The sequence below is a fragment of the Geotrypetes seraphini genome, chromosome 1, assembly GCF_902459505.1.
Source record: "Geotrypetes seraphini chromosome 1, aGeoSer1.1, whole genome shotgun sequence".
Classification (NCBI taxonomy): Eukaryota; Metazoa; Chordata; class Amphibia; order Gymnophiona; family Dermophiidae; genus Geotrypetes; species Geotrypetes seraphini.
In genome coordinates this window covers 216170209-216196032 of record NC_047084.1, presented here as the reverse complement: position 1 = coordinate 216196032, position 25824 = coordinate 216170209, and the positions used below count along the sequence as shown (strand labels likewise).

Here is a 25824-nt window from a genome sequence, read left to right as displayed (position 1 = left end):
TCCCCTTTAAATATAATATTCTTTCTCACCAGATTCTCTCAAGTGGTCTTCCTTCATTTTTATATAGTCTACAAGTCCCATATTCGCTTCAAAGAACCTTACGCTCCTCACAACAGCAGTTGATAGTCATTCCCTCATTTAGACAACTTTTTCTGGATTTCCATAGGAATTCTTCATTCTGTGTTATGGCTCCTACTCTCTGTAATTCTTTGCCTTTTTACTTTCATTCAGAGAAATCATTTGTAACCTTCAAGGTACAATTAAAGGCAAACTGCTTCTCTTTGGTCTTTGGCTCTTAACTTAATTCCTCCTGATGGCTACTTTTCTTCTGTTTGGGCACATTTCAATTCTTTGTTCCCTCCCTTACCACATTGTTCATCCCTTTCCCCAACCTTTTTATTTTTACTGTAATCCCCGATTCCCTCTTTCCCCAAGGTCTCAATTGTTTTCCTTTATGTTTTGTCTTCTTTCTGTTCTTACCTTATTTAAGTTGTTTTTGTTGTTGGGTTTGTTTGTTTTTAAATTTTTGATTATAAACTGCTTAGATTTGCCTTCTGGTTTTATATTTGCGGTATATTAAATAAATTGAACTTGAACTTCTGGGTTTAGAATCTTTTCTATACCACATATAGCATGTCTCGGAAAAAGCTTTACACTCTTATAATAATTTTCACATTCTGTATCTACAAAAAATACAGTTCAATATGTATTTAGGTAAGGGTTTAACCAACCTGCACAATAACCTCTACCTTTTAATGTGATAAAACAGTTATAGAAATATTCAAAAGGTAATTAATAAGAAGAAACCAAAAACCCAGATTGCACAATTCTGTGTCTGCAAATAGAGACTGAAGTTTTCTCAGAAACTGTTTTAACCAGTAAAACATGGATTTCAGCACAGAGAAACCTTAGAAAAAACACCTGCTTGGTAGTTTCCCATGTAAATCATCTGTACATCGTAGGATTTTTAAAATAAAAGATCAACACACTTACTTTGTAAATTGACCCAGGAAAAGTACACACACATTTCTATAAATCAGGTCCTAAAGATCAGTGTTATGAAACCTACAACAATAGTTTAATATATCCACTGATGAAAAAGCCAAGTCTGCTAACCTGAAAACTGAAGGCAACCATTCTTAAGTTTTTCAATTGGGCCATTTGTACTAAATACAACATAAATGAGCTACAACAAATTCACACTTATATTTTTTGATGTGGTTCTTAGGAAAACCAGCAATAGGCCTATGACTCACCTCATGCTTTCCAAGACATTCCCTGCAACAAAATAAAACAGCATTTCAGTCAGTTGTGAGAGGACATTTTCAATGAATAAAGCTGATGAGCTATTGCCGTTTATGTGATCTTTATTTGCTATAGGAAAATAACCAAAAGTGAGCTAAACAATCAGTCATATTTTTATTCTTATTAAAGTCCTAGTTTATGACAAACAGATATGAGCACCACCAAATTTTCTTATAAAGAAAAATTTACTATTGCAGAATTCTATTATAACCAACTATAAGAAAAAAAATAACTACTTTAAAGAGAAGCAAGACTTTATTTAAAGTGGAAGAATGGCCTAGTGTTTAGTGCCGCAACTTAAAACCTAGGGAACTGGATTTGATTCCTACCGTAGCTCCCTGTGACTCTGGGCACATCACTTAACTCTCCATTGCCCCAGGTACAAAAGAAGTGCCTGTATATATGTAAAACTCTTGACTGTAACCACTAAAAGGTGGTACAGTGTTCCCTTGTGAATTCACAGTTCGCGAATTGCGGACTCACTCATTCGCAGTCTGCTCCGACTACCTCTTCCTGTAGTAAAGTCGGGCTACACCAATCAGGAGCTGCATATCAAAGCAGCTCTTGATTGGTGTAGCCCGACTTTACTACAGGAAGAGGCGGTCGGAGCAGACCACGAGTGATTTTCCTCACCCGCCGGCGCTCCAGCTGCTCTCTCCTGCCTTTTGACAGGCGAAAACCCGCATTCACTTTTTTTTTTAAAATTTGCGGGGGTTCCTAGAACAGAACCCCCATGAATTTCAGGGGAGTACTGTATATCAGATCACATTAAAGTTACTATTTAAACACAAGCATAGTAACATTTTGATTATTTTGGGGTTTTTTTTAGTAGCGTTGAGTCTGAACTGTTAACTTATAGCACAGGTTTCTGTATAACAACTTGAGACTCAACAATTCCTTCAGGACTAACTTAAGGATGAATTACAATCACAATACTACTCCAACTCCTTGGTCCCATCAAACCAAAAATTCAAGCAATAAATTCCATAAAGTTTCCTACGAACACCTCATCCATTATTTTAAATTTGGCAGTGAAAAAGACCCTGAAAAGCTAGACATGGGGATTACTAATTTTGAGGCAATTTGGAAAACTAAACTACAACAGTTTAGCAAAAAGGTTATAAAGATATTACAACTTTGACTTTAACAATCTGGAAGAAAAAAAAAAAAGATGCCATTTGGGGGAAAGAAAACAGCTAAAGCTGTCATCTAAACTTAAATATAGATTGGTCCTGGACTGCAATTAGCTGAAGCAACTTCATCTTTCTTTGAGGAAAATTAAAATGAAGGAATGAAAAGATTATTGTACAGATTAATCAATCTGCTGCTCCCACTCCAGTGAGTCAGAAGAACTGTGTTGTAACATTGCTTATCCTGTAGACGCAGACCTCAAAAATCTGAAATACTTGTCATCTGCTCTTCAGAAATTAAAAATTTGTATTTCCAAGTGATCTAAACATAATAGAAAATACAATAAAACCCAATTCAAATGTTACTAAGGAGGTTAAGAAGGAAACAAAGCATGAAAGCAGATTTGATTAAAGGTGCAGATCACTTAGTACCTAATGACAACACTGTTTTAATTAAAGCTTAAATAATGTGATTTATTTATTTATTTGCAAGATATGGCAAGAATAATCACACAAATAGTTGTATGTGGTATATAAATTTTGTAATAAATAAATATCAGGCTTACTGATTGATTGATTGATTGATGCCAGATAAGTTTCAATACTACTACTAATCATTTCTGTAGCTACTAGACAGTAGAGAATAACATGGGAACAAAATTTGTCCCTGTCCCCACAGAAACTCAATTTCCCCATCCCGTGAGTTTTCGCTGTCCATGCCCTATTCCTGTAAGCTCTGCCTTAACTGCACAAGCCTCAAACACTTATGATTTTAAAGTGTTTGAGGCTTGTGCAAATGAGGACAGAGCTTGCAGGAATGGGGCAGGGACAAGTAAAGAACTCGTCCAGATGGGTCGGGAAAATGAATTCCAATGGGGACGGGGAAAAATTTGTCCCCATGTCATTCTCTAATATACAAAGCTGTACACATTCTAAGCAGGTAATTCTTCTATCCCTGGTGGGCTCATACAGAATAGGACCTGTACCACAAGCCGTAACAGATGAGATTCTGGAAGCCAAATTTAGGTTCTTAAATAAAAAGTTAAAATCCAGAACCTCCAGAGTGGCATTTTCAGAAGTGCTTCCCGTTCCACATGCAGTGCCCAAGAGACAGGCAAAGATCTGAAATCTCAATGCTTAGATAAGGTGATGATGTAGGGAGGAGGGTTCTAGATTTGTTAGGAACTGGGAAACATTCTGGGGAAGGGGGAGCCTATTCTGCAAAGATGGGCTCTCCCTTAACTAGGGTGGAACCAGGATACTGGCACATTTAAAAAGGAGATAGAACAGCTTTTAAAACTAGAAACTGGAGGAAGGCCGACAGTCGCTCAAACGAACATGGTTATCTTTAAAAGATATCCCATAATAGGGAAGATAGGGCATCCGAAAAGCATGGATGCAATAGAGACCTCAGTAGACCAGGTGTCTTTAAATAGAGAACAGACTTATTTTAAACATTCCAAATTATCCATGTCAACTACTGAGTAAGTTGTAAATAGGAATAACAAAAATATTGTTTGAAAAATGTCTTTATGCAAATTCCATAAGCTTAAGAAACAAGATGGGAGAGCAAGAACATATTGCACTAAATGAAAATATAAGATTATAATAGGCCTCGTTGAAACCTAGTGGAAGGAAAATAACCAATGGGACACTGATACCAGGGTGCAAATAATATTGCAGTGATAGGGAGCATCAACTTGGTAGAAGCGTAGCATTAAATGTTAAAGAGGACCTTGAACTGAAGACTAAAAATTTTCCAGGATATTAAACACACCTTGGAATCCCTATGGGTACACATTCCATGTGTAAAGGAGAAAAAGGGGTGTACTACCATCTGCCTGACCAGGAAGAACAGTCAGAAGCTGAAATATTATCAGAGATTAGGGAGGCTAATGAACTAGGTAACACAATAATAATGGGTGATTTCAATTACCCCAATATTGACTGGGTAAATGTAACACCAGGGCATGTTAGGGAGATAAAAGACTTTGATGAAATCAATGACTGCCTTATGAAGCTGCTAGTTCAGGAACTGACAAGAGGCAAAGCAACCTAGGTCTTAGCAGGGCTGTGGAGTCGGTAGATAAATCCTTCGACTCTGACTCCTCTGTTTATGGTACTCACAACTCCGACTCCTCTGTATTTAATATGCTAAAGTTGATCCATGTTGATTGAAGGAAGGTAACATACACACCATTTAAGCACAGAACAACTGGCTAGGAAGCTGACGCTCTACTGTATTGGCCAGTTTAAACAAAAGACAAAAAAATGAAAACAATAAGGTTTTATTTATTGTTTTTATCAAGTGGCTATAAAGTAGTAGCATAGCATGCAAAAAAATCAGGAACAGGAACTTTACCAGTTTAAAAATATGAACCACATTTTTTGGTAGTTTTAAAACAAAAACAAAGCTTAACTACATGAACAAAAACAAAAGCTGGAAAACCTAAAACAGTTTATATATCAAACTTGGAATATAGTTGTAGAGTAGAATAGCTGTTAAATGCAATCCAATGTAGTGTTGTTCTAAGAAACAGAATTGCTTCCGCCAGATCCTCTTTCATAGAAGCTCTTAAATCTGACTTAATTATTTTTAGAGCTGAAAATAGTCTTTCAACACTGACCTGGGTGGGTGGCATTGTTGTTACGGTTCTAGCCACATCACTAATAATCTCGGGATCAACAAGGATGGCTTCTTCTACAGTCAGTTTCGATGAGTGATCATATTTTTCTACTTCTTTTAATTCTTTAAAAAACTCCTGCTGGAATCTCTTTATTTGGACATTTTCTGGTCGTTTATCTTTCACGCATATTCGACGTCGCTTTACTGTTGAAAGTTCCATTTTGTCCAAGTAGGAATCAATTCTTCATTTGAAGAGGATGATCCTGATATGCCAGTGCTTATAGCTTCATCCAATGGTGGTGTTTCAGGTAGTAATCCCTTCATGTGAACTGCTACATCATAGAGGGCCTTTTATACAGTATCAGTCTGGTCATCGCTCAACAAAATTTGGTTCACTGGATCAACATAAATAGCAGTTTAACAAGATTTGATTATCCAGTAAGAGATTCTCTCTTTTCTTCATTGAAGATACAATGCAGTCAGCTATTAACCCTCCACTTTTGTTCAGGCAATATATCAAGCTCTTCCATTTCAAGAAGAATTTACCAGGTGTTAAATCTTCAGATTGCAAACTCTTTGTGATAGAAAAAGGGTTAGAAAGTAGATTTTCCAGTGCTTTTACTTGTGCCCACTGGCTTTCAATTAATAAAACATTTTCATTGTCCAGTTCTTCAAGAAAGTCTTTTAATTCAAGCAAACGCTTTACCATCAAATAAGTGCTTCCCCAGTATGTTGTTTGATCCAAAATGGCTCCCTTTCCTGCACGTCTTTTCAAAATGGCATCTGATTAAGGTGCCCTGGATGCAACAGTTACTTGCCTTAATTTGCCAATTAGAGTAGCTGCATTTCTATTGCAAGTTGCAGAGTATGAACAGCACAACGCATATATTGAATAGTAGCACGCTTAGATGCTTCTTCAACAATGTTGTCCAAAATGTCACTATTATCTTCGCTTTCACTTTCTCCAATACTTGCAGAACTGTCTTCCTCTAATATCTGTCACTTTCTTTATCTACTTTCTTCATTTTCTCAATTGTGCTCAACATATTAGAAGCATTATCTGTCACAATACACAGAATCTGTTCCTTTTTAATTTCATAATCTTCTAGAACATCCTCCACTAACTTCTGAAGATAGTCACCGGTGTGATGTGCCTGGTGTCCTTTACTCCCAAGGTTCAAGTTATTGTTTTATTATTTCCATCAATAAACCTAACATTAATAGCAAAATAATTGACTCTGTGACATGTGCATGCATCCATTTTTATGAAGACAAAATATCCCTTCAAACCTTTTCGTAGTTCTTCCTTTTTACATTTGGCCACTTAAATTATACTTTCTCTTTCCAGAGAAACACCAAGTTTTTTAGCCATTTCTCCATGTAGGCCTAAAAAGGCTGGCTGTGAAAAGAAGGATAGTGGTACACTATTCTTTACTATCATTTCAATAATGTGGTTTTTGAATTTTTCTGGTATCATTGTTATGGTAACTTTGTCAGATATAAAGAATTTTCTTAGTTGTGTTTGGTCTCCAGTGGATTTCTGAACATTTTTTATCCCAGAAGTAGATGGAATATTTTCATTGATATCTTTCTCATTCACAACTTCTAACACTTTAGGATGAAAACGCTGCAAGTGTCTTTTCAAATTTGATGCTCTTGTAGGTGCATTTTTGTTAGACCCACTGAAACTGCTAATTTTTACATCACATTGTTTTTCACCATCATCTTCAAGAATACATTGGTACCCATGTTTCCCATCACTTGATAATGTAAAGTGCTCATCAACAGCAGACTTTATCGTGTTTCTTGACAGACTTTTTGCCATTGTGAATGGGGTGCCGCTTTCACTAAAATATAAATATAAAATATGTTATACTAACTAGCATATTCTTTGATTTAAATACAAACATACACATTGTCGTACAATGATTGTACAACTCTCCTACCTAGGTATAAGCAAGAAAAATGCTTATATAGAAGAATCATAGTAATCAAATATGAATTGAATTTACAAAATAATAGGAGGAAAAAGATAAAAGGGGGAAATTTAATATAATGCAATGTTAGGCTTAATGATGAGCAAAAGCAAAGTTCATGTAATATAATGACCTATTTCTAATTGAGTTATTAAAAACAAGGAGGTCAAAAAGGGGTTGTTCCTTTTCTAAAGCATAAATATGAAATTGAATGAATAAATTAATAAAAGGGTAAAATGAGTTTTAAACAACATACTAATTACAATCAAGCAACAATCATGCTGATCCCACACGGCACGTCACACACAGTCCTGCACTACTGCAAACATACATACAACAGGCTATAAGCTATAGCCCTGCACTAAACTTAGACATAATTTCTCCTATACAGAAACATATATGTATACACAACACAGAGCCCTACTCAGACATATACACACAATATGCACTATATACAAACATTCATACATTCCTGCACCATACACACAAACATACACATAGTCTTCCATCATAGTACACACAAGCAGCCATACAGTTTTAGAATAAACATGAACACTTACAGTTGAATCCAAAAAGCTGTTCCTCCAAGTTCTTCTAAGCTCTTTTATCAGACAGAGGAAGTTGAGCAGACGCTGCTGCCTTTATCTTTGTTTGCTGATCTTCTACTGCAGACAGGGCAGTGGGAGGCTCCAGGGCCAGGGGGGCCGCTTAACTAACTTCCTAGCATTGGGTGGTGTGCAAAATGATGTTAAAGATCAACCCTGGATGGAATCATATATGGAAAGTGGACAGGACACCTGAACACATCAGGCCATCACCTACATCATTACACTTGTTTACACTCAAATGAACTTGTGAAACATATTATATATGAAATAAAATGAAAATACTTTTTGTAATGTACATAATCCAGATTACAATAATGTGAATGTCAGATTGTATAATAGCTGAGCTGAACTTCACACTAGTAGAAATAATACTATGCACTGGGTATTCTTACATCAGAGAAGTACTTAATTATGCTGTATTTTTTTTTTAATTATAATCTAAATTTATCAGGAGTCGGAACATTTTTATCAACTCCGACTGACTCCAGGTACCCATAATTGTCTCTGACTCCTCGACTCAGACTCCAACTCCGACTCCACAGCCCTGGGTCTGACCCAGTAAGACTATTCTTATGTTCTCAAGAAAATGTAATAGAAGTATGTTGAATATGCTCTCTTAGGCTTCTGCGGATGGCATCATGCTTGTTGCAGTTTTCCAGGTTTTGTCGCATCTAATCAGATAGTACAACATTTCAACCATCATGCTGTGGTTTTCTCAGTGTATGCTATGAGATCTGCAGTTTGGTTTTTTTATATAGTGGGTCCTCAAACTCGGCTGGGTTGGGGCTAGGCAAGAAAAATTCATTGGTCACCAATTTGAATTTTGGTGGGAAAATCAGTTGCTCTCTTTTTGTTGAATGTTGTATCCTCTTTGCTAGCAAGATAAAGGATGATATTCAATATGATTGAAATGGCTTCTTGTCCATTAAATCGTGTGTTTGGGACTGTTTATTTTCAGTGGCACTTAACTGTTAGCGCTGCTGAAAATAACTGGCTAGGGCCAAACTCAAAATCAGCTATTTTGGGGGCGATCCAGGGATGGAATTGGCATTTGGCCAGTTAAGTTCTGATATTAACCAGACAAGTTTAACTACATAAGGACCACATAAAAAACGTCAGTCCTATCTTTATGCAGTAACCCATAGCTGGTTAAGTGCTGAATATCACACTTAACCAGCTACATGTCAGCCAGCTTCACAAACTCAGAAATTCAATGTCAGTGCCCGGACATGGCCTGGCACTGAATTTCCAGCTTAAGCATTGATGGCAGTCAGCAAAACGCTGATGGCTGCTGGCTGAATATTGATCCCATACTTAAGAATAAAAACTTTAAAATGTTAAAGGAACTTGAACAAAATAAAATCATTGGCAAACACGCAGCACTGAGGATGCCGTTATTTATACAGATAAATCTAACTTCTGAAATTTAATATTTCTTTAAATACTTACACTGGTATAGGAATCTGACATGGTGGACAGGGTAATGCAGTTTGAATGAAAGTAGGCTCAGAAGGCTGTTCCCATGGTCCTGCAGGCTGATGCTGAGATACACCAAACAAAATGATAGATATAAGAAAACTAAGTAACAAGAGACAGAGCTGTACTTAATTGAAAGAAATATGTAGGCATGGATCTTGATTTTTGAATGGTTTTTGTCAGTGACCAGCCTTCTACAAAGCAAATAAATTAAAATGAAATAGATGTCATCACTCCTTTTTCCTCAGAGCTCTGTGTTTCTAACCCTCTCTCATAGTTTGAAATGCTTGTTCACAGTAAGAGTTTTGGAGGCTTTCCTTCCAGTTAATTAAAATTTTAAATTCCTTTAGTGGAAGCCTAAACTTTAATTGTCAAAACTAATACTTACCAGTTAAACATTTAATCATGTTGTTATTTACATTCCTAATAAGTTGTAAGGGCCCCATCATGGCTGCTCTCTCAATCTGCACTCTATGTAAATTTTGAGCCCACTAGGGACAAAGTACCTACACATAATAAATGTTAAACCGCTTTGGTTGTAACATGGAAAGTAGTATGTCAAATTCATGGCCCTTTTACTTATGACATGGACACAACCAGATGAATTAAAAAGTAACTAATGGTCTTAAAAATAGGAAAAATCACCATTACTAAAGAGTATTTCACATTTTCCAAATATGGGGAAATGCTTAGTACATTTTCAGACATGCAAAGATTAATAAGCTAGTAGGAAAACTCTTCCCTTATTTGTGGAAAAACATAAAAAGCACCATGTAAAAAGTACTGGCAGCTTGCAAAGCAACCTGATCGCCTAAAAAAAAATCACTTTCTTAATGCCAAACTTTCACAAGTAAGAGCAGAGACGAGAAACATTTTCAATTGACTTACCAAGCTAGTTTGTTTGATAAGTGCTTCATCATGGCAAGAAGCAGGGCAAAGATGACTGCACTTTTTCAGTATTTTCTTGCAAACCTGACGACATGGGGGACAAGGACCAAAGTGACATCGGTGCTGCTCACGAGCAGGGTGATGGCAGGTAGGTAACTGACTAAAGCAGAAACGCATGATGTTAACAAAAGCAGGTTACTAGGGCAACGAGCAAAGTAAAAACAGCATAAATCTGTATTACAGCAGCAGTGCAACCACTTTGCATAATGATCTGGATCTCCCTTAGGAAGTGTGGTGTGAAACCTGGTCCATGTCAGAGCTATAACCAGTGTTCACTGAAACAATTGTTAAGCAAATTATTTTGAACATGTTGAATATTTTGAACAACATTCTTTCTAAATGTTATTAGACATTAGATGAAGTTCATCTATGTATTACAATCAATGAGCACTCTAAATAATTTTGCACATTTGTATAAAAAGTGTTAGATTTGAATTATGTGGGGTGATATCACTAAGGAAAGAATTTATCAACATGGCCTACATTTAAGACAGGTTATTTTACCACAACATTTTAGCACACGTCCCAGTGGATTCACTAGAGGTAGGTTTTGTCAGACAAATCTGATCAATTTCTTTGACTGGGTGACCAGAGAATTGAATAGAGGGTGTGCGCTAGATGCGGTGTATTTAGATTTTAGCAAAGCCTTTGACAGTGTTCCACACAGTTATATAATAAATAAACTGAGTGCCCTCAAGATGGGTCCCAAAGTGATAGGCTGGGTCAAGAAATGGTTGAGTGGAAGGCGACAGAGTAGTAATCAATGGAGATTGCTCTGAGGAAAGGGATGTTACCAGTGGTGTGCCTCAAGGTTCTGTTCTTGGGCCTGTGCTTTTTAACAATTTTATAAAACGATATTGCTGAAGGTTTGTCGGGTACAATTTGCCTCTTTGCAGATGATACCAAAATCTGCAATAGAGTAGACACGCTGGATGGTGTGAATAATATGAAGAAAGACCTGACGAAGCTTGAAGAATGGTCTGAAATTTGGCAGTTAAAATTTAATGCTAAGAAATGCAAGGTAATGAATTTGAGCTGCAAAATCCCGAGGGAAAGGTACAATTTAGGTGGTGAAGAACTTATGTGCATAACAAAAGAGCGGGACTTGGGTGTGATTCTTTGTGATGATCATAATGTGGCCAAACAGGTTGAAAAGGTGACGGCGAAAGCTAGAAGGATGCCAGGTTGCATAGGGAGAGGTATGACCAATAGGAAAAAGGAGGTATTGATACCCCTGCATAAGACTTTGGTGAGACCTCATTTAGAATACTGTGTATGATTCTGGAAGCTGCACCTTCAAAAAAATATAAAAAGGATGGAGTCTGTCCAGAGGAAGGCTACTAAAATGGTGCGTGCTCTTCGTCATAAGGCATGGGGACAGACTTTTAGAGGAAAGGCGAGAGAGAGGGAGATATAATAGAGACATTTAAATACCTACATGGCGTAAATGCACATGAGTTGAGTCTCTTTCATTTGAAAGGAAGCTCTGAAATGAGAGGGCACAGGATGAAGTTAAGAGGTGATAGGCTCCAGAGTAATCTAAGGAAATACTTTTCTACAGAAAGGGAGTAATCTAAGGAAATACTTTTTTACAGAAGGGTGATAGATGCGTGGAACAATCTCCTGGAAGAAGTGATGGAGACTGAGACTGAATTCAAAAGGGCCTGGGATAGGCACTTGGGATCTCTTGGAAAGAGATAATGGTTACTGCGGATAGCCAGACTAGATTGGTCATTTGGCCTTTATCTGCCATCATGTTTCTATGTTTCTATTTTATGAATTGAGGCCTAGTTATTAATAACCCGAGTTAAAAGTAAAATAACAAATCTTAACAGTAACCCATGTTGATAATTTCACTCCTAAATATTTATATACGAATCAAGGCAGATATTTTTTTCTCTCAAAAATGCGCCAACACTGGAAATCTAACATATACGTTTGAAAGTGTGTGACATGAACTTCTTAATGTTGCCACTAGATGAGAGAAAAGTGCAGCGGTCTCTAGTAAGGAAGAAGTACAGTAGACTGTTAAATGGAACTCAATTAACCAGAACTTTCAAGTAATCAGAAAAAAAATCTAAGAAATACTTCAAATAAAAATGAAAATAAAATCAATTTCTAGTAGAAATTTAAGTGTAAACTTGGCACACCACATCTGAGTACGCCCACGCTTTGCCTACCACATGTCCGGTAGTTTGTCTGGAAGAGTTTCTGGTATGGTATAGTATGGGGTATAGTATTAGTTAGGTCTATTTTTAATAGTAACTCTCAAGCAATCAGAAACCACATTTATCCTGCATTAATTCCGGAACTTGGAGGCGAGGAGGATGGCAGTTTGAGTGCAGAGCTCCTCTCCCTGGACAATCTGCCTGCTTTTAAATATCAGCAGCAGTGGGAGATCAATTGCTTTTACACCTAAGCAGCAACGGGACCAACCCACCAAAAACCCACAGTCTCGATCCTGCAAAAATATGAGCTCCACCCTCCCTGCAGTCCGCTAGGAAAATCAACTGCTTTTACACCTAAGCAGCAGCAGGACCAGCCACCACTACCAAGAGCCCTTTGCCCCGATCCTGCCAGGAGTGTGAACTCCTCCCCCTGCAGTCCATTGGAGAGATCAATCTGCATGCTTTTAAATATCAGCAGCAGTGGAGATCAAATGCTATTACACCTAAGCAGCAACGAGACCAGCCACAACCACCGAGAGCACACAGACCCGATACTACCAAGAGTGTTAACTATTCCCCCCCTGCAATCCGCTAAGAAGATCGACTGTCGGCTCCGGGCGGCTTTCCCGCAGAGGAGAGAATCCTGCATTCACCGTGGGCCTCATCTGGGGCAGCCTCCTTGGAGCGGCTGGGGCACGGGCAGTGTGTCTGGGAGGGAATGCATGGATGGGAGAACATCTCAGGGGAGGAGACATAGGCATCCTGGGACTGTCGGCCAAGTCTCTTCCCTGAAGAAGCCCTTTCTGGAAACGTCAATCGCTCCTCCTAAACTTACTTGCTCCACTTCATCACTTCATCATGCTTCTATTCTTTTCTCTCCTCTCTTCTACCTTCCAAAGTATTTAGATCAATGCTGTCTTGTTAAAATGTTTATTTTATTTTTATTTTTCCTCTAACTCTACTTTTCACTTCTCTATTACCCTCCAGGTACTTTAGTTAGATTGTGAGCCTTCGGGACAGTAAGGGAATTTTTCAAGTACCTTTCTTATTTCTAATCTTAATGTATATTTTCTGTAAACCGCTTAGAACCTAACGGATGTTGCGGTATATAAGAAATAAATTACATTACATTTATCAATCTCCATGGGTGCCGGTTAACAGAGTCTACTGTAAAAAACATGACATTTGAAATTGTTTTATTAACAAACAAGAATGAAATGGTGTGATGGTCTTATTGCCTTTGTTTTTAACCATACACACAACCAACTTGAGAGTGAGTATGTTTAATTTAACATTCTTCAAAGCGTTATCATGTAGGATTATGGCATTTTGCAACAGTTCTGGATGTTTCTCCCATAATGATGCAGGGGGTACTGCAGAAATTATTTGTATTAATGTGCATTTACAGTGTGTCCTTCACAAACTGGATGATATACAAGATAACCTGGGAGACTACTTTGAAGGATGTTAACAGTTAAATAGTTTGCATTTGTACATTGTTGTTCATATTGTACATTGTATGCCATAATAAATCAATGATTTCAAACACAGTCAAACCTCGGTTTGCGAGTAACCCGGTTTGCAAGTGTTTTGCAAGACGAGCAAAACACTCAGCAAACTTTTGACTCACAAATCGAGTGTTGACTCGATTTGCAAGCACCCCCCCCCCCCCGATAACCGGCATCGCTCCCCCCCGCTCGCAAAGGCCCCCTCGCTCCAACCGGCACCCCCCCCCCGAACAACTTAAAACTTACCCCCCCCTCCCCGTCTGGCACCGGCACGCAGGCACAGATCATGCCGGTGCCTAGAAGATCTTCCAGCTTCTGCCTGCCTTGAACATGCATCTGCGCATGCTCAAGGACTTCTAATTCTCCCTCTCGCCGAGATTTGGCAGGGAGAATTTGGTTTAGAATGGGGTTTTCTTCTTGTTTTCCTCCTCTAAATCTAGGGTGCATCTTATGGAATGAAAAATATGGTAAGTACTTCGGTTGGAGGGCTGAGCACTTCATATCACATTATTTAAACATTTTTGTTTTTGCAATTATTAATATTTTTTCCTGTGAACAAGTTTAATAATTTACAGTCTGTACACTAGTCAGAAGGCAGTTTTAAGCCCAAACTAGGGTAAAACAGTGAACCCCAAAAACCTTAGAAGATCTAAGGGACAGCAATATGAGAACAAAATGAACACATACTGCACATGTGACAATGACATCATTGATCCAGTAAAGCATCCCTTTGAGTCAATTCAGCCTATTAGAGGTACCCAGCAATAAATGGCACTAATCAATCATAAGTGGGTTTTCCAAAACCAAACTGTGAAAAGCAGGTACCAGGAGAAGAGACTACATCAGAACAAAATAGAAATGGAGAAATCTGGGAGACAAGAGACCAGCCCTATGAATCCTGAACTGGGCACTGTATGACCAATCACCAAACTTGGTGAGATAAGACCTTGTTGGGGTTCAGTTAGGAGCTGACTTCAATTAATATTCAGTTAATATTTGGAGGGAACTGAAACTTTCCATCCTAACGAATTCTCTGAACAAAATCTATTTGTCTCTTTATTACTGTATAATCTATAAAGGGAGGATCATCAACAAGCTCAACAGAAGCTTGAAATGCTTGATTCACACCATACTGGCTCTACACATATCTTCTCTCATATCAAGCAGCATTATGGGGTAAAGACCTGGAACAATTACTTATGCTTGCTAATAATTATGGGGAATTCAGGAGACACCTAAAAACTGAAGTACTTAGGCAGTTGATTTGCACAATCTTCCCCACAATAACTAATCTCTAGAGCCGCTATTCTCTAGTTTTAACTTGCCAGTTCTACTCAATTTGTAGCATTTTTAATCTTTGCAAACCACATAGAACTTCACGGTCCTGTGGTATATAAACTGTTATTATTCTATCCTTATGAAGAATGACTAAGATCTAGATGCACTAAACATAGTCGGTAAGACCATGTGGGTCCGCTGCGGTCTGTTTTGTGACTGATTCCAAAAGAGTGACTGATGCTCAAACAAGTTTGCATGCAAATGATTTGAGCAGAGGTTCATCTTAATCCCCGTCCGATCCTGTCAATTAATCTCTGTGAGAGAGACTCTCACACATGCACAGAGCCAGCAGGGGAAGCAACAAAGCAGTCTCCTGCCACTCAGCTGTTCAAGGCAGGAAACCTTTTTTTTTTTTTTTTTTTTTAAATGGACAAACATGTTGTGCGTGTTAGCCATGCACAATATCTGTCCCTATTTAAAAAACATTTAAAAAGTCATGCCAACCCCTCCCCTCCGGACCACAGCCGTCACTCCCTCCCCCAAAACCGTGGATGCCCGAACACCCCCACCAACTTGATAACAACTGCCCCCACGACAGCGACGCACTCAGAGAGACAGGAAGGATGGCCACTCCCTCCTGCCTCAGCAACCCCGCTGTGCATCCAGCCCACCTGGACCTGACACTACCCTCGGCAGTCCCCCATGACACCTCCCACCCTACATGAGATCCCCCCACCACCACCACTAAGACCTCAAAAGACCTAGTGGTCTGGTGGGGTCAGCTCAGAACACCCAGCTCAAGCAACCCCCCAGCCCCTCCCCCGTACCTCTTTATAGAAGCCAAAGGGGCTTACGGTATCCAGGCTAATCAGGGCCTTAAGCCCATCTCCAGTGCATCCCCCAGGGCTGTCTTTTGGGGTCTTGTTGGTAGAGTGGTGGGAGAGGAGATCTTAGTGTAGGGTAGGGGGTGTCCAGGTGGCCCAGATGCACAACCGGGTTGCTGAGGTATGAGGGAGTGGGCAACTCTCTTGTCTCTCGGGTGTGTCGCTGTTTTGGGAGGCATGGCACCAGCTTGGCTTGCTTTTTTTTAATGGGGCAGATATTGTGTGTGTGTGTGTGTGTAACACACACACAGCATCGGTGCCCATTTAAATTTAAAAAAAAAGAGTATGGTAAATGTTATAAATACACTTCCCCCTCTGTATTCATGAATTCCGTATCTACGGATTCGCTTATTTGCGGTTTTAAATCAAAAATTACATTTTAATTTTTCGGGCTATTTTAAGCCATGTAAGCCCTCCCTTAAGCCTTACCTGGTGGTCTAACGGGTTTTCAGGGCAGGAGTGATCTTCCCACGCTCCTGTCCCATGTAGATCACTCACAGGAAATGGCTCGAGAGACTACGGGAGCTCAAGACAGCCATTTCCTGTGAGCGATCTGCATGGGGCAGGAGCATAGGAAGATCGCTCCTGCCCCGAAAACCCACTAGACCACCAGGTAAGGCTTAAGGGGGGGGCTTACAGGGCTTAAAATAGCCCGAAAAATTAAAATGTAATTTTTGATTTAAAACCACAAATAAGCGAATCCGTAGATACGGAATTCATGAATACAGAGGAGGAAGTGTAAGGGGGGGCTTTCAGGGCTTAAAATAGCCCGGGGGAAGCGGGGGTTAGGGGCAGAACCGGCCCAAATATTATTCGCGATTTTCTAATATTTGCGGGCCAGCTCTGCCCCTAACCCCCGCAAATACGGAGGGGGAAGTGTATGTTAATTTCAGGGCTGAACTATCAGTAGGACAAGTAAGCGATTCTAATTGGAGAATGAGCGATCGTGGAGAAAGCCACGTAGTAAGCTGTTTTGTGCATTAGGTTGGCAAATCCAACCGCCACTAAACCAGTCAAAACTGGTTTAGCGATGATCGTTAGATGATCGCTTACTTTATTGTATCTGGCCCTAAAAAAACTTAGGCCAGTTTGAACCTTACTGCACAATGAAATTCTGTTGGAATCTATAATAATAAAATGCTAAGCGCGCATGCGCACTCTTACTGCATGTTCCCTGAAATCTGATCTGTCGGGCTGTGGCCGGTAGGAGTGTGCATGCGTGCCAGACAAGCCTCCCTGCTCTCCACCTCGCGCCGCTGCAGTGGGTCCTCTCACGAGATGCACCTGCATTGGAGATGGATTCCGACGAAGGCGGCAATCGTGAGGGGAGCCGCCGTGACACCTTCAAAATTAAAAATAAACTTCGGCCAGAAACGGCAACAGTGCGGAGCGGCAGCTGGCAGGAGGAGGGCTTCGAGGCGAGGCAGTTGTTGGCAATTTGCTTTTCGTCGTTTCCTGTTGGAGCTCTCACATGATTGCTCACCTCCAACCAATCCTGGCAACTCGCCCGTCGCTAGCGTTTTCGGATTGGCGAGTGTTGACAGACAGAAGATGGTGGCGGAGCAGGAGCCTCCTCCGCTGGGGGATGGGGCAGCCGGACTTTGAGGAGCTGGAAGACGGTGAGGACCTCTTCACCAGCACCGTTTCTACCATGGAGATGAGGCTGCCCGGTTCCCTCCCTTGGTGCCAGGGTGGTGAAGTAAGACCTTTTTAAAGCTGCAGCTGCTGTCACTAGGGAGCTCCCATTCCACCCCCAATCTGGCACACTTACTCCTCCGATTGCCACCTTTCCTAGGATTTATCACATTCAATTCCCAGCCACTTCACTCCTCCTCACTGATCTGACACAACTGCACAGGGAAATGGAGGGGGAGGGAATGCTGATGTGGCTACTGCACAGGGAAGTGGAGGGGGGAGAGAAATGCTGCTGCATAGGGGGCAGGGAGAAAGACAGATAGTGGGAGGGAGGGAGACAGAAAGAAAGGAAGAAAGAGAGAGAGACAGAAAGAAAGACAGACAGATATATATTCTAGCAGGGGGGACGTAAAACAAAGGGAGAAGGGCTGCTGCTGGATAAGGGGGAGCAGTGAAGGGGTGGTGGTGGTGGACACAGGGGAGGTAAAAGGAAGGGAGAATGGACAGGGGGAGCAGGCAAGGGGTGGTGGTGGACAGCCAAGGAAAAAGAAAGAAAGAAAGACAGAAATACAGAAAGCGGCTAAGGGGAGAGAGAGAGAGAGAAAAAGAAATAAAGACAGATACACACACCTATATTCTAGCACCCATTAATTTAATGGGCTATAAGACTAGTAGTGTTATAAATTGTCAAACTAAGCACTACTCAGCTTGCTTGCTTATTTTCATAATGCATACTAACCTGCATAGCATTTTGCACCTGGGTGGTTTGGTGGTACGCTCTCTACCACAGGGTACTGACAAAACAGTTTTCTCACATTTGCATTTCACATCTACAGTCTCAGGACAAGGGTAGCAATTGCCTACAATTTTAAGAAATTGTACACTTACAAAATGTTTTTTAATCACAAAATCAAGTTTAATCTGAATGCAAACATACTGAATTTCATCTATGATACACTGATATGGCAAAAATGGATTCAAAATATGTATTAGTACAGGGGTCAGCAACCTTTTTAAAGCAAAGAGCCATTTTATCCTAAATGTTTGACCCAAGATTTACAAAGAGCCGCAATGGGTAGACAAGGGGGGTTTGAGATATGATGATGTCAGAGCATGCGCGGATGTTGCCCAATCCGGTCCCAAGCTCAGGCAGAGCTGGGGCCTTTCTTATCTGCTCTTCCCAACCCAGAAGAAGCCTCCAATGGCTCAGGAAACCTCCGTTTTGCTCTTCCCGGCCCTTCTTTCTCCTCAAGCGGCCTGGAATGGCCACGAAATCCACAGATCTGGCGTGAACGTCAGATCCATTGCCACGAATGGGTCCAGAGATGCTCCCGGAGTTTTACAGAACCTCCCCCCAGGTAAAAATTGTCTATTTTTAACCGCAGGTCAGATTAGGAGAGGGGATATTATGAATAGAGGGGGGGGGAGCATAACAGACAGGTCTGTAAAGTAAAATGCTTGACTAAACCAACCTACAGCCTGGCACAGGATATCACTAAGAGTGAAGTAAAAGCTTTAGGAAGGGGAAATGAAATGAATAATGATTTAAGTCCTCAGTACTTCCTAATGTGCCCCTCTTCAGGTCTCCATCAGGATTTTGCAACCCAAAACTTCTTTTGTTACAATGGCATCTTGATATTGTCTTAAAACTCTGCATGATTTGACCACAGCATGCTCCTAGCAAGTTAAACTATCACTGAACATCACATTAAAAAAACAATTATTTAAAAGCCTAAAAAAAAGTTTTAGCTTCCGATGCCCAAAACTATCACTGGTTTCCTGATTGCAACACTCTGAACCATATCTCCCACTGTTCAAGATCCCTCTTATTTTTCACATCTTCCAGTAAGACCCTGCTGCTTTCAACGCAATACCGTGCTGCTGAGACGTGCGCTGTTGGCTGTGCCGGTCCTCTGCCCCGGAACAGGAATTGACCTAAGAGCGTACCACGTCGGAAGCAGCAGCGTCATTCTGGAACATGTGAAAAATAAGAGGGATCTTGAACAGTGTGAGGTTGTCAGAAGCACTGTTCTGAGCCGCATCCATGTGGCAAAAGAGCCGCATGTGGCTCGCAAGCCGCAGGTTGCCGATCCCTGTATTAGTACAAACAAAATAACAACCAGAGTAACTACCAAACTTTAGGTTATAAAGACCAGGATTTTCACCTCCTGTTTCAAAGATATTCATGTTGAAAAACTGAGAATGCTTTGTAAAAGCTGAAAAACTAGGACTGACTCATCTGTCTTGAACCTCAGGAGTTTGAGGCAGTGCTCATCCTACAATAGATCACTTCAGATAACACCAGAGCAATGCAATCACAAAGATCATAACTGATGAAAAGTTTAATAAAGGATGAATAATTTAGAAGAGCATATTCTACCTACCAAAATCATTTTTTAGACTGCAAAATATCACTTACATTATCCCTTTTCATCCTTTTTACACATTTATACACACACAAAGAAAATATCACATTACCTTTGTAAGATGATCTAAGGGATATTGGACATTACAGTTTTCTGACATTTGCAAGATGTCATTTCAAATCTTATCACACATGCTAAAAATGCTAATTCAGGATAAAGCTGACAAATGTAACTTTCTCTCTTTAAGATTATCTCTATTTGGAAGGTCACACAATTCTAGAATTAAAAAGGTCAGACAGCCAGGCCAGGATGGAATGAAACTTTAAAAAGAAAAAATAATACTATATAAGATATTATGGCCATTAAAAAATTATGCATTTTTCCTGGGGTTAATTCTGAAATGAATTATTTATTTATTTTCAAGCACTCAAGCTTCTAAACATCATTTCAAGGTTATCTGACCAACTGTTAAAAGATAAAGAGTAGAAGCAAAACATTCAGAAGGCAACACAAGTTCACAAGACTAATTATACAGTACAAGTTCTTGTTTTATAAACACCATACAGAAGATTAACATTATTTGCACAGCTGAACAGATCATTTCCAACAAGAGCAGTAGGGGGCTACAGCCACACAAAGTACATGAACAAGATGAAATGTTGTTCTTGGCACTCCTGGGTATCTCTTTACCATTCATTAGTCCCATTTCTCCATGCAGAACATCTGATCCTGGCTGCTTCCAAACCACCTTCTGTGCTTTAATTCAAGATCTTTTCCTAACTCTGAAATAGAGAATGACACGGGGGAAAAAATCTGTCCCCGTCACTGCCCCATCCCCTGCCCACCATCCCCTTCACCGCCCCATCACCGCCATTCCCTTCGCCGCCCTGTCACCATCGCCACCCCATTACTGCCATCCCATTCACCGCCCCGTCACCGTCCCCGCAGCATCCATACAAGCCTCAGTACTGCAATATTTAACTTATTCCTTCCTTATAAATCAAAGTTCTGGCTGCTGAACTGGAGAAAGAGATGTTCAGCTGGCAGGGCTTTGTTTATAAATTTTTATCAACACAACTAATATACTACTTTATCCTAAAGCCAAAATAAAAAGAAAATTGTTTTTTTTTTTTCTACCTTTGTTGTCTGGTTTCTGCTTTCCTCATCTTCTCATTCAATTCCTTCCATCCATTGTCTCTCTTCTCTCTGCGTCTTCCATTTGCTCTGTTACTGTGCCTTTCCCTTTCCTTTCCCTTTCCTCCCCCCCCCCTCCAAATTGGTCAGGCACCCATCTTCTTCCCTCCACTCCCCCCATAGTCTGGCATCTCTGTCTTCTTCCCTGCCAGCATTTTCTCCCCACTCTCAATTCCCCATTTCCCTTCAGCGTCTTCTCCTAATCTCTCTTCTCCATTTCCCTTCAGCGTCTTCTCCCAATCTTTCTTCCCCATTTCCCTTCAGTGTCTTCTCCCCACTCTCTCTTCCCCATTTCTCTTCAGTGTCTTCTCCCCACTGTCTTCCCCATGTCCTTTCAGCGTCTTCTCCCCACTCTGTTTTACCCATTTCCCTTCATCGTCTGTTCCTCTCCACCCCACCTTTCCTCCCTCACTGTCCCTTACCTTCGTGGCGCTTTCACCCCCCTCCCCCCGCAGCGAGAACACCTATTAGCCGCTTCCGCCATGCACCCGTGCCCCTCCCCCCGGACAACAGGCAGAAGGAGTGTTTCCTGCTTACAGCGCACAACTGTGCCGACAAACCTCTCTGCCCTTTACCTTCGTGGCTGGCGATTTCTAAACTTTACAGCAGCCACATGCAGCTTCAACACGCCGGCTGCTGTAAGAAGACAGTTTAGAAATCGCGGCCACAAAGGTAAGGGGCAGGGAGGGAGTAGGGAGATGTTTAGACTCGGCAGCGGCAGTAAGGAGGGAGTGCGATAGGTGACCACACGCATTCCCTCCCTTAACTGCAGGGACAAGGCCATTCACCGCTCCGCGGGGTGGTGAATGGCTTTGTCCCCGTAGCCACGATGAACACAGTTTTTTCCCCACCGTTTTGGCAGGTTACCTGCGGGTAACAGCCACCGTGTCATTCTCTACTCTGAAGAGCCAAGAAACTGGTTCAGTCATACTCAATACTACCTGCAGGACTGAGGGATTCATTCCCGAGTTTCAGTCTCTTATTTGGTGAAGTGTTAGCTATTCTTCTGTTAGTTCCATGTAATTTTTTAATCAGCCTTAAAAGAATGTCATCATGTAAAGAAAGGTTTTTTCTTTTGAAAAATCACTACACATACAAAGGGCTCAAACATTTGGGTCACTTCACTTATTTTTTAAATTTGTACAATATATGCATCCAAATAAAAAAATACAACATATTGAATGAGATAGAAGGCAAATAATCAAGTAACATGGCTTCTGTCAGCATTGGGCATGCTCTACAGTCCTCCATGCATCTTACATCTTTCTTTCCTCTCCCCTCACACCCATCTTTATTTTGTTTCCAAATCCAGCAGTGATTCAGACAGGCAGCCTTGAGTGGCATCAGGGGACTTTCCTCTAACAGGGCTAAGCAATTCCAGTCTTCGAGAGCCATAGGCAGGTCATGTTTTCAGGATATCCACAATGAATATGTATGAGATGGATTTGCATGCACTGCCTCCTTGAGATGAAAATCTAACTCATGCATATTTATTGTGGATATCCCAAAAAACCTGACCTGCCTGTGGCTCTCGAGGACCGGAATTGCCTACCCCTGCTCTAATATATCCCACCTCCGCTGATGCAACTTTCTGTGTCCGAACCAGAGGGAAAGCCTCTGATGTCACTCAAGGCTGCCATTGTGAACTCCTGCTAGACTGAATTTGGAAGCAAAGGAGGACTGCAGCAAAGGGAAGGAAATGACAGGAAGGGAAAGGGAGACATACTGGTTTAGTAGAGGATTGCAGGGGGAAGAGAAGAAGGAAAAGCAGAGATGCAAGGTGCAGAAGTTGTATGTTTTACATATAACATATGCATAATATGAATTTGTTTGGTGGTTGGTTTTTTGTGGGGGGGGGGATGTTAAACATACACGAGCACGCAATTTGTGTGCTTTATATACATAAATACACAATACATCAGTATTCTAATAAGCACCTACTTTCCTTTATAATGCACTGTTATTGCATAACTTCCTTAGGGGCTGATTCTATAAATGGGTGTCCCGATTGTAGGCAGTGGCAGACATCCTACCTCCATCTGGAAGCCAATTGGAATGTACGTTTTTAGAATAAAAAATCTCCAAGGCAGGATACCTACACTGAATGCGTTCGTCATGAGTCTAGGGAGACAGGTAGGGACACCTAAGCTCACCCAAAGCTGGTTGTGGTCTCACCCGAAAATGACCTTGTGCAAGTTTAAGCAGCCCTAGGCATCTCCCTAGAGCCACAACATAGACCAGCAAACATAAACCAGCAAAATGCTGCCTACATTTCAAGTTAAAAATAGACATGGTTGGCTGAACTGTTCGCGGCAAGGGAATTCCCAATCAGCTGAGGCGGCAGGACTGACCGAAGCGCATTCGTAGAGACCTGCTGACTAAGCTGATCAGGGGAAAAATACCCCTGCCATGATTAGCTGAGCCGGCTGTGGCAGAGGGCCCCTCGATATGTACTCCCAAAATCAGCAGGAGGGATGCCCACTTCCTCCTGCTGCTGATCCTCTGGAACCCCTGACACCCACCACAATTGTAGCCTGGCAGCAGGTATGCCCCTTCCCTCCTGCCACCAGCACCTTTGATCCCCTGAACCCCTCCAAATGAAAACTGGCAGGAGGGATGCCCATTCCCTCCTGCCAACACCGCCCCCCAAGAACCTTTTTGAAGAAAGTCCAGCCAGAGGGATGCCTATTCCCTCTGGCCAGCAGGCCCGCCTCTTCAAAATGGCAGGTCTTCCTCTTGTATAGGAGGGGCCTTAGACACCTGGGCCAATCAGGGCCTTAGGCCTCCTTCCCATTGCACCCTGGGATGCAATGGGCATGGCCTAAGACTCCCTCAGCTCCGCCAAATTTGCTACTCTAGCCTCAAGAGATAGGACCCGTTGCCTAAGAGCTAGGAGCTGTTTGCACTGAGCACACACATATGACTTCTCACCAACTGTGAGATAATCAAACATGTTACACAGTACAAAATACTGGATAGCCACCATCTTGTTGCTGGACTGCTGCCTGCATCTTAATATTGGTGATTTCTTTGTTAAGTTACTACGAGAGTTGGAATATGTATTCTAAGTTCCCCTAAGATTGCTAGTTATATATTAGAATATGGCAATATTTAATTTTTTTTATTATTTTGTAATTTGTAGATTCCTCTCCAAGAATTGATATATATGTTACCTGTACAGATAATACTGCAATGTATGTAATATCTACTGTTCTTTTATTTGTTTGGCACTGTTTTTAGATTAAAAATCAATAAAGATTAAAAAAAAAAAGAATTTCTTAGACTATTTTTAAGAGCTAATTACTTTTTTAACCTTCTAATTGGTTCAAGGAATTATAAATCAGAGATCAGGCCAGGGATGTGTGGTAGCTGGGGAGGGAGGGCAGGAGTTGACACCAAACAAGACTTTCCTCAACTGTTATCTGTGCCCTAACCTGATCTGTTCTTATGCTCTGAAATGCAACCTAAAATACTAATCTAAGCTAAAATATAAAAACCCCTAACAGAGATTCTAAAAGCTACACTATTGTCTAAACTGATTTTTCTGTAAAAGCAGAGTACTGAACTAAAAAAAGAGGAAAATGAAATAACCTACTAAAGCCTAAGAGTAAATTTAAATTTATAGGGATTGATATGGAATGTCAATATACGTTCATTATATTTCTTTCGGGACTTTTTATGATTGTTAGTATTCGGGTCACTAATGCAGATTTTTATCCCTGTTCCAAAAGCTCACCTACTCCCTGAGGAAAGTATTGAAACAGATATCACGTCGGAGAGGTTTTGCTGCTGAACAATCTAAGTACACGATTTTGATAAATTGGAGTGTATTTAGCAGTTTATTAATATGATGAATAAGGTGTATATTTATATAAGAAATCAAACTTACTAATTAAACAAAAAAATTAAGAAGAAAGGAAAAATGAAAAAGAAACAATATTTAGGCACTAGTAAGGATAAACAGAAACAACGGGACTATTATTGCGGTGGCGGGCAGGTAAGCAGGGAGATTAACATTCTCCCGCGATCGCCTGTCCCATTGTCCCCACACACAGCTTCGGGAAGCCGTCACTGAAAACAGGACATTTCGGTATCCCGAAACTGTGCGTGGGGACAACGGGACAGGAGATCAGAAAAAGGGACGGTCCCATTCAAAAATGGGATGTATGGTCACCTTAAGTATGATCTATGTCTCAAATTTACTGCTAATGCTCACCGTAGTACTTGCATTGTGTCAAAGAGAGCTTCTTTCTGAAGTTCACAAGATGTAGCATGTATAAGCAATTTATCCAGGTGCACTTGAAAGTTCTTTTGAGCAAGCCTGTGGTACCCAAAAAAATTGTTCTAACCCTGTACCATGTCTATAGATATTTGATTACAGAACATTGTACAGAGCTGACACAATACCACACAATTTGTTAAAACTGATTATTACCAATTAACTTTAAAAAAAAGTTTTGCTTCCTAAAAATATTCAAATAGGGATCACATTCCATCTTTCATTCATTCTTACCTCTGTGACAAACTGAGGAACATTTATGGTTCCTGCATCCTAGAGCACGACCACAGATCTGATCACATGGTGGGCAGTTTCCAGGACAGCACTAAAACACAGAAAGGGTCAGTTTCAAATTGCTGGAAGATAACTTGTTATATTTTTATAGCATCCATGAACAGAAGAAATAAAAAGGAAGAGGTCTGAGTCATCAGTCTTACATAAGA

The 25824-nt window shown here is 40.7% G+C and overlaps 1 protein-coding gene across 1 annotated transcript in view; it reads right to left on the bottom strand.

Annotated features, from left to right (window-relative positions):
* The window catches only part of NFXL1 (nuclear transcription factor, X-box binding like 1), a 171261-nt gene that overhangs the window by 70217 nt on the left and 75220 nt on the right, over positions 1-25824 (bottom strand). Inside the window, exons 12-16 of the mRNA XM_033946064.1 lie at positions 25616-25706; positions 18282-18402; positions 10010-10169; positions 9095-9186; positions 1257-1278 (exon numbers count right to left, since the gene is read on the bottom strand). Of these exons, the coding sequence (XP_033801955.1) occupies positions 1257-1278; positions 9095-9186; positions 10010-10169; positions 18282-18402; positions 25616-25706 (486 nt within the window). The remainder of the gene's footprint in view (positions 1-1256; positions 1279-9094; positions 9187-10009; positions 10170-18281; positions 18403-25615; positions 25707-25824) is intronic.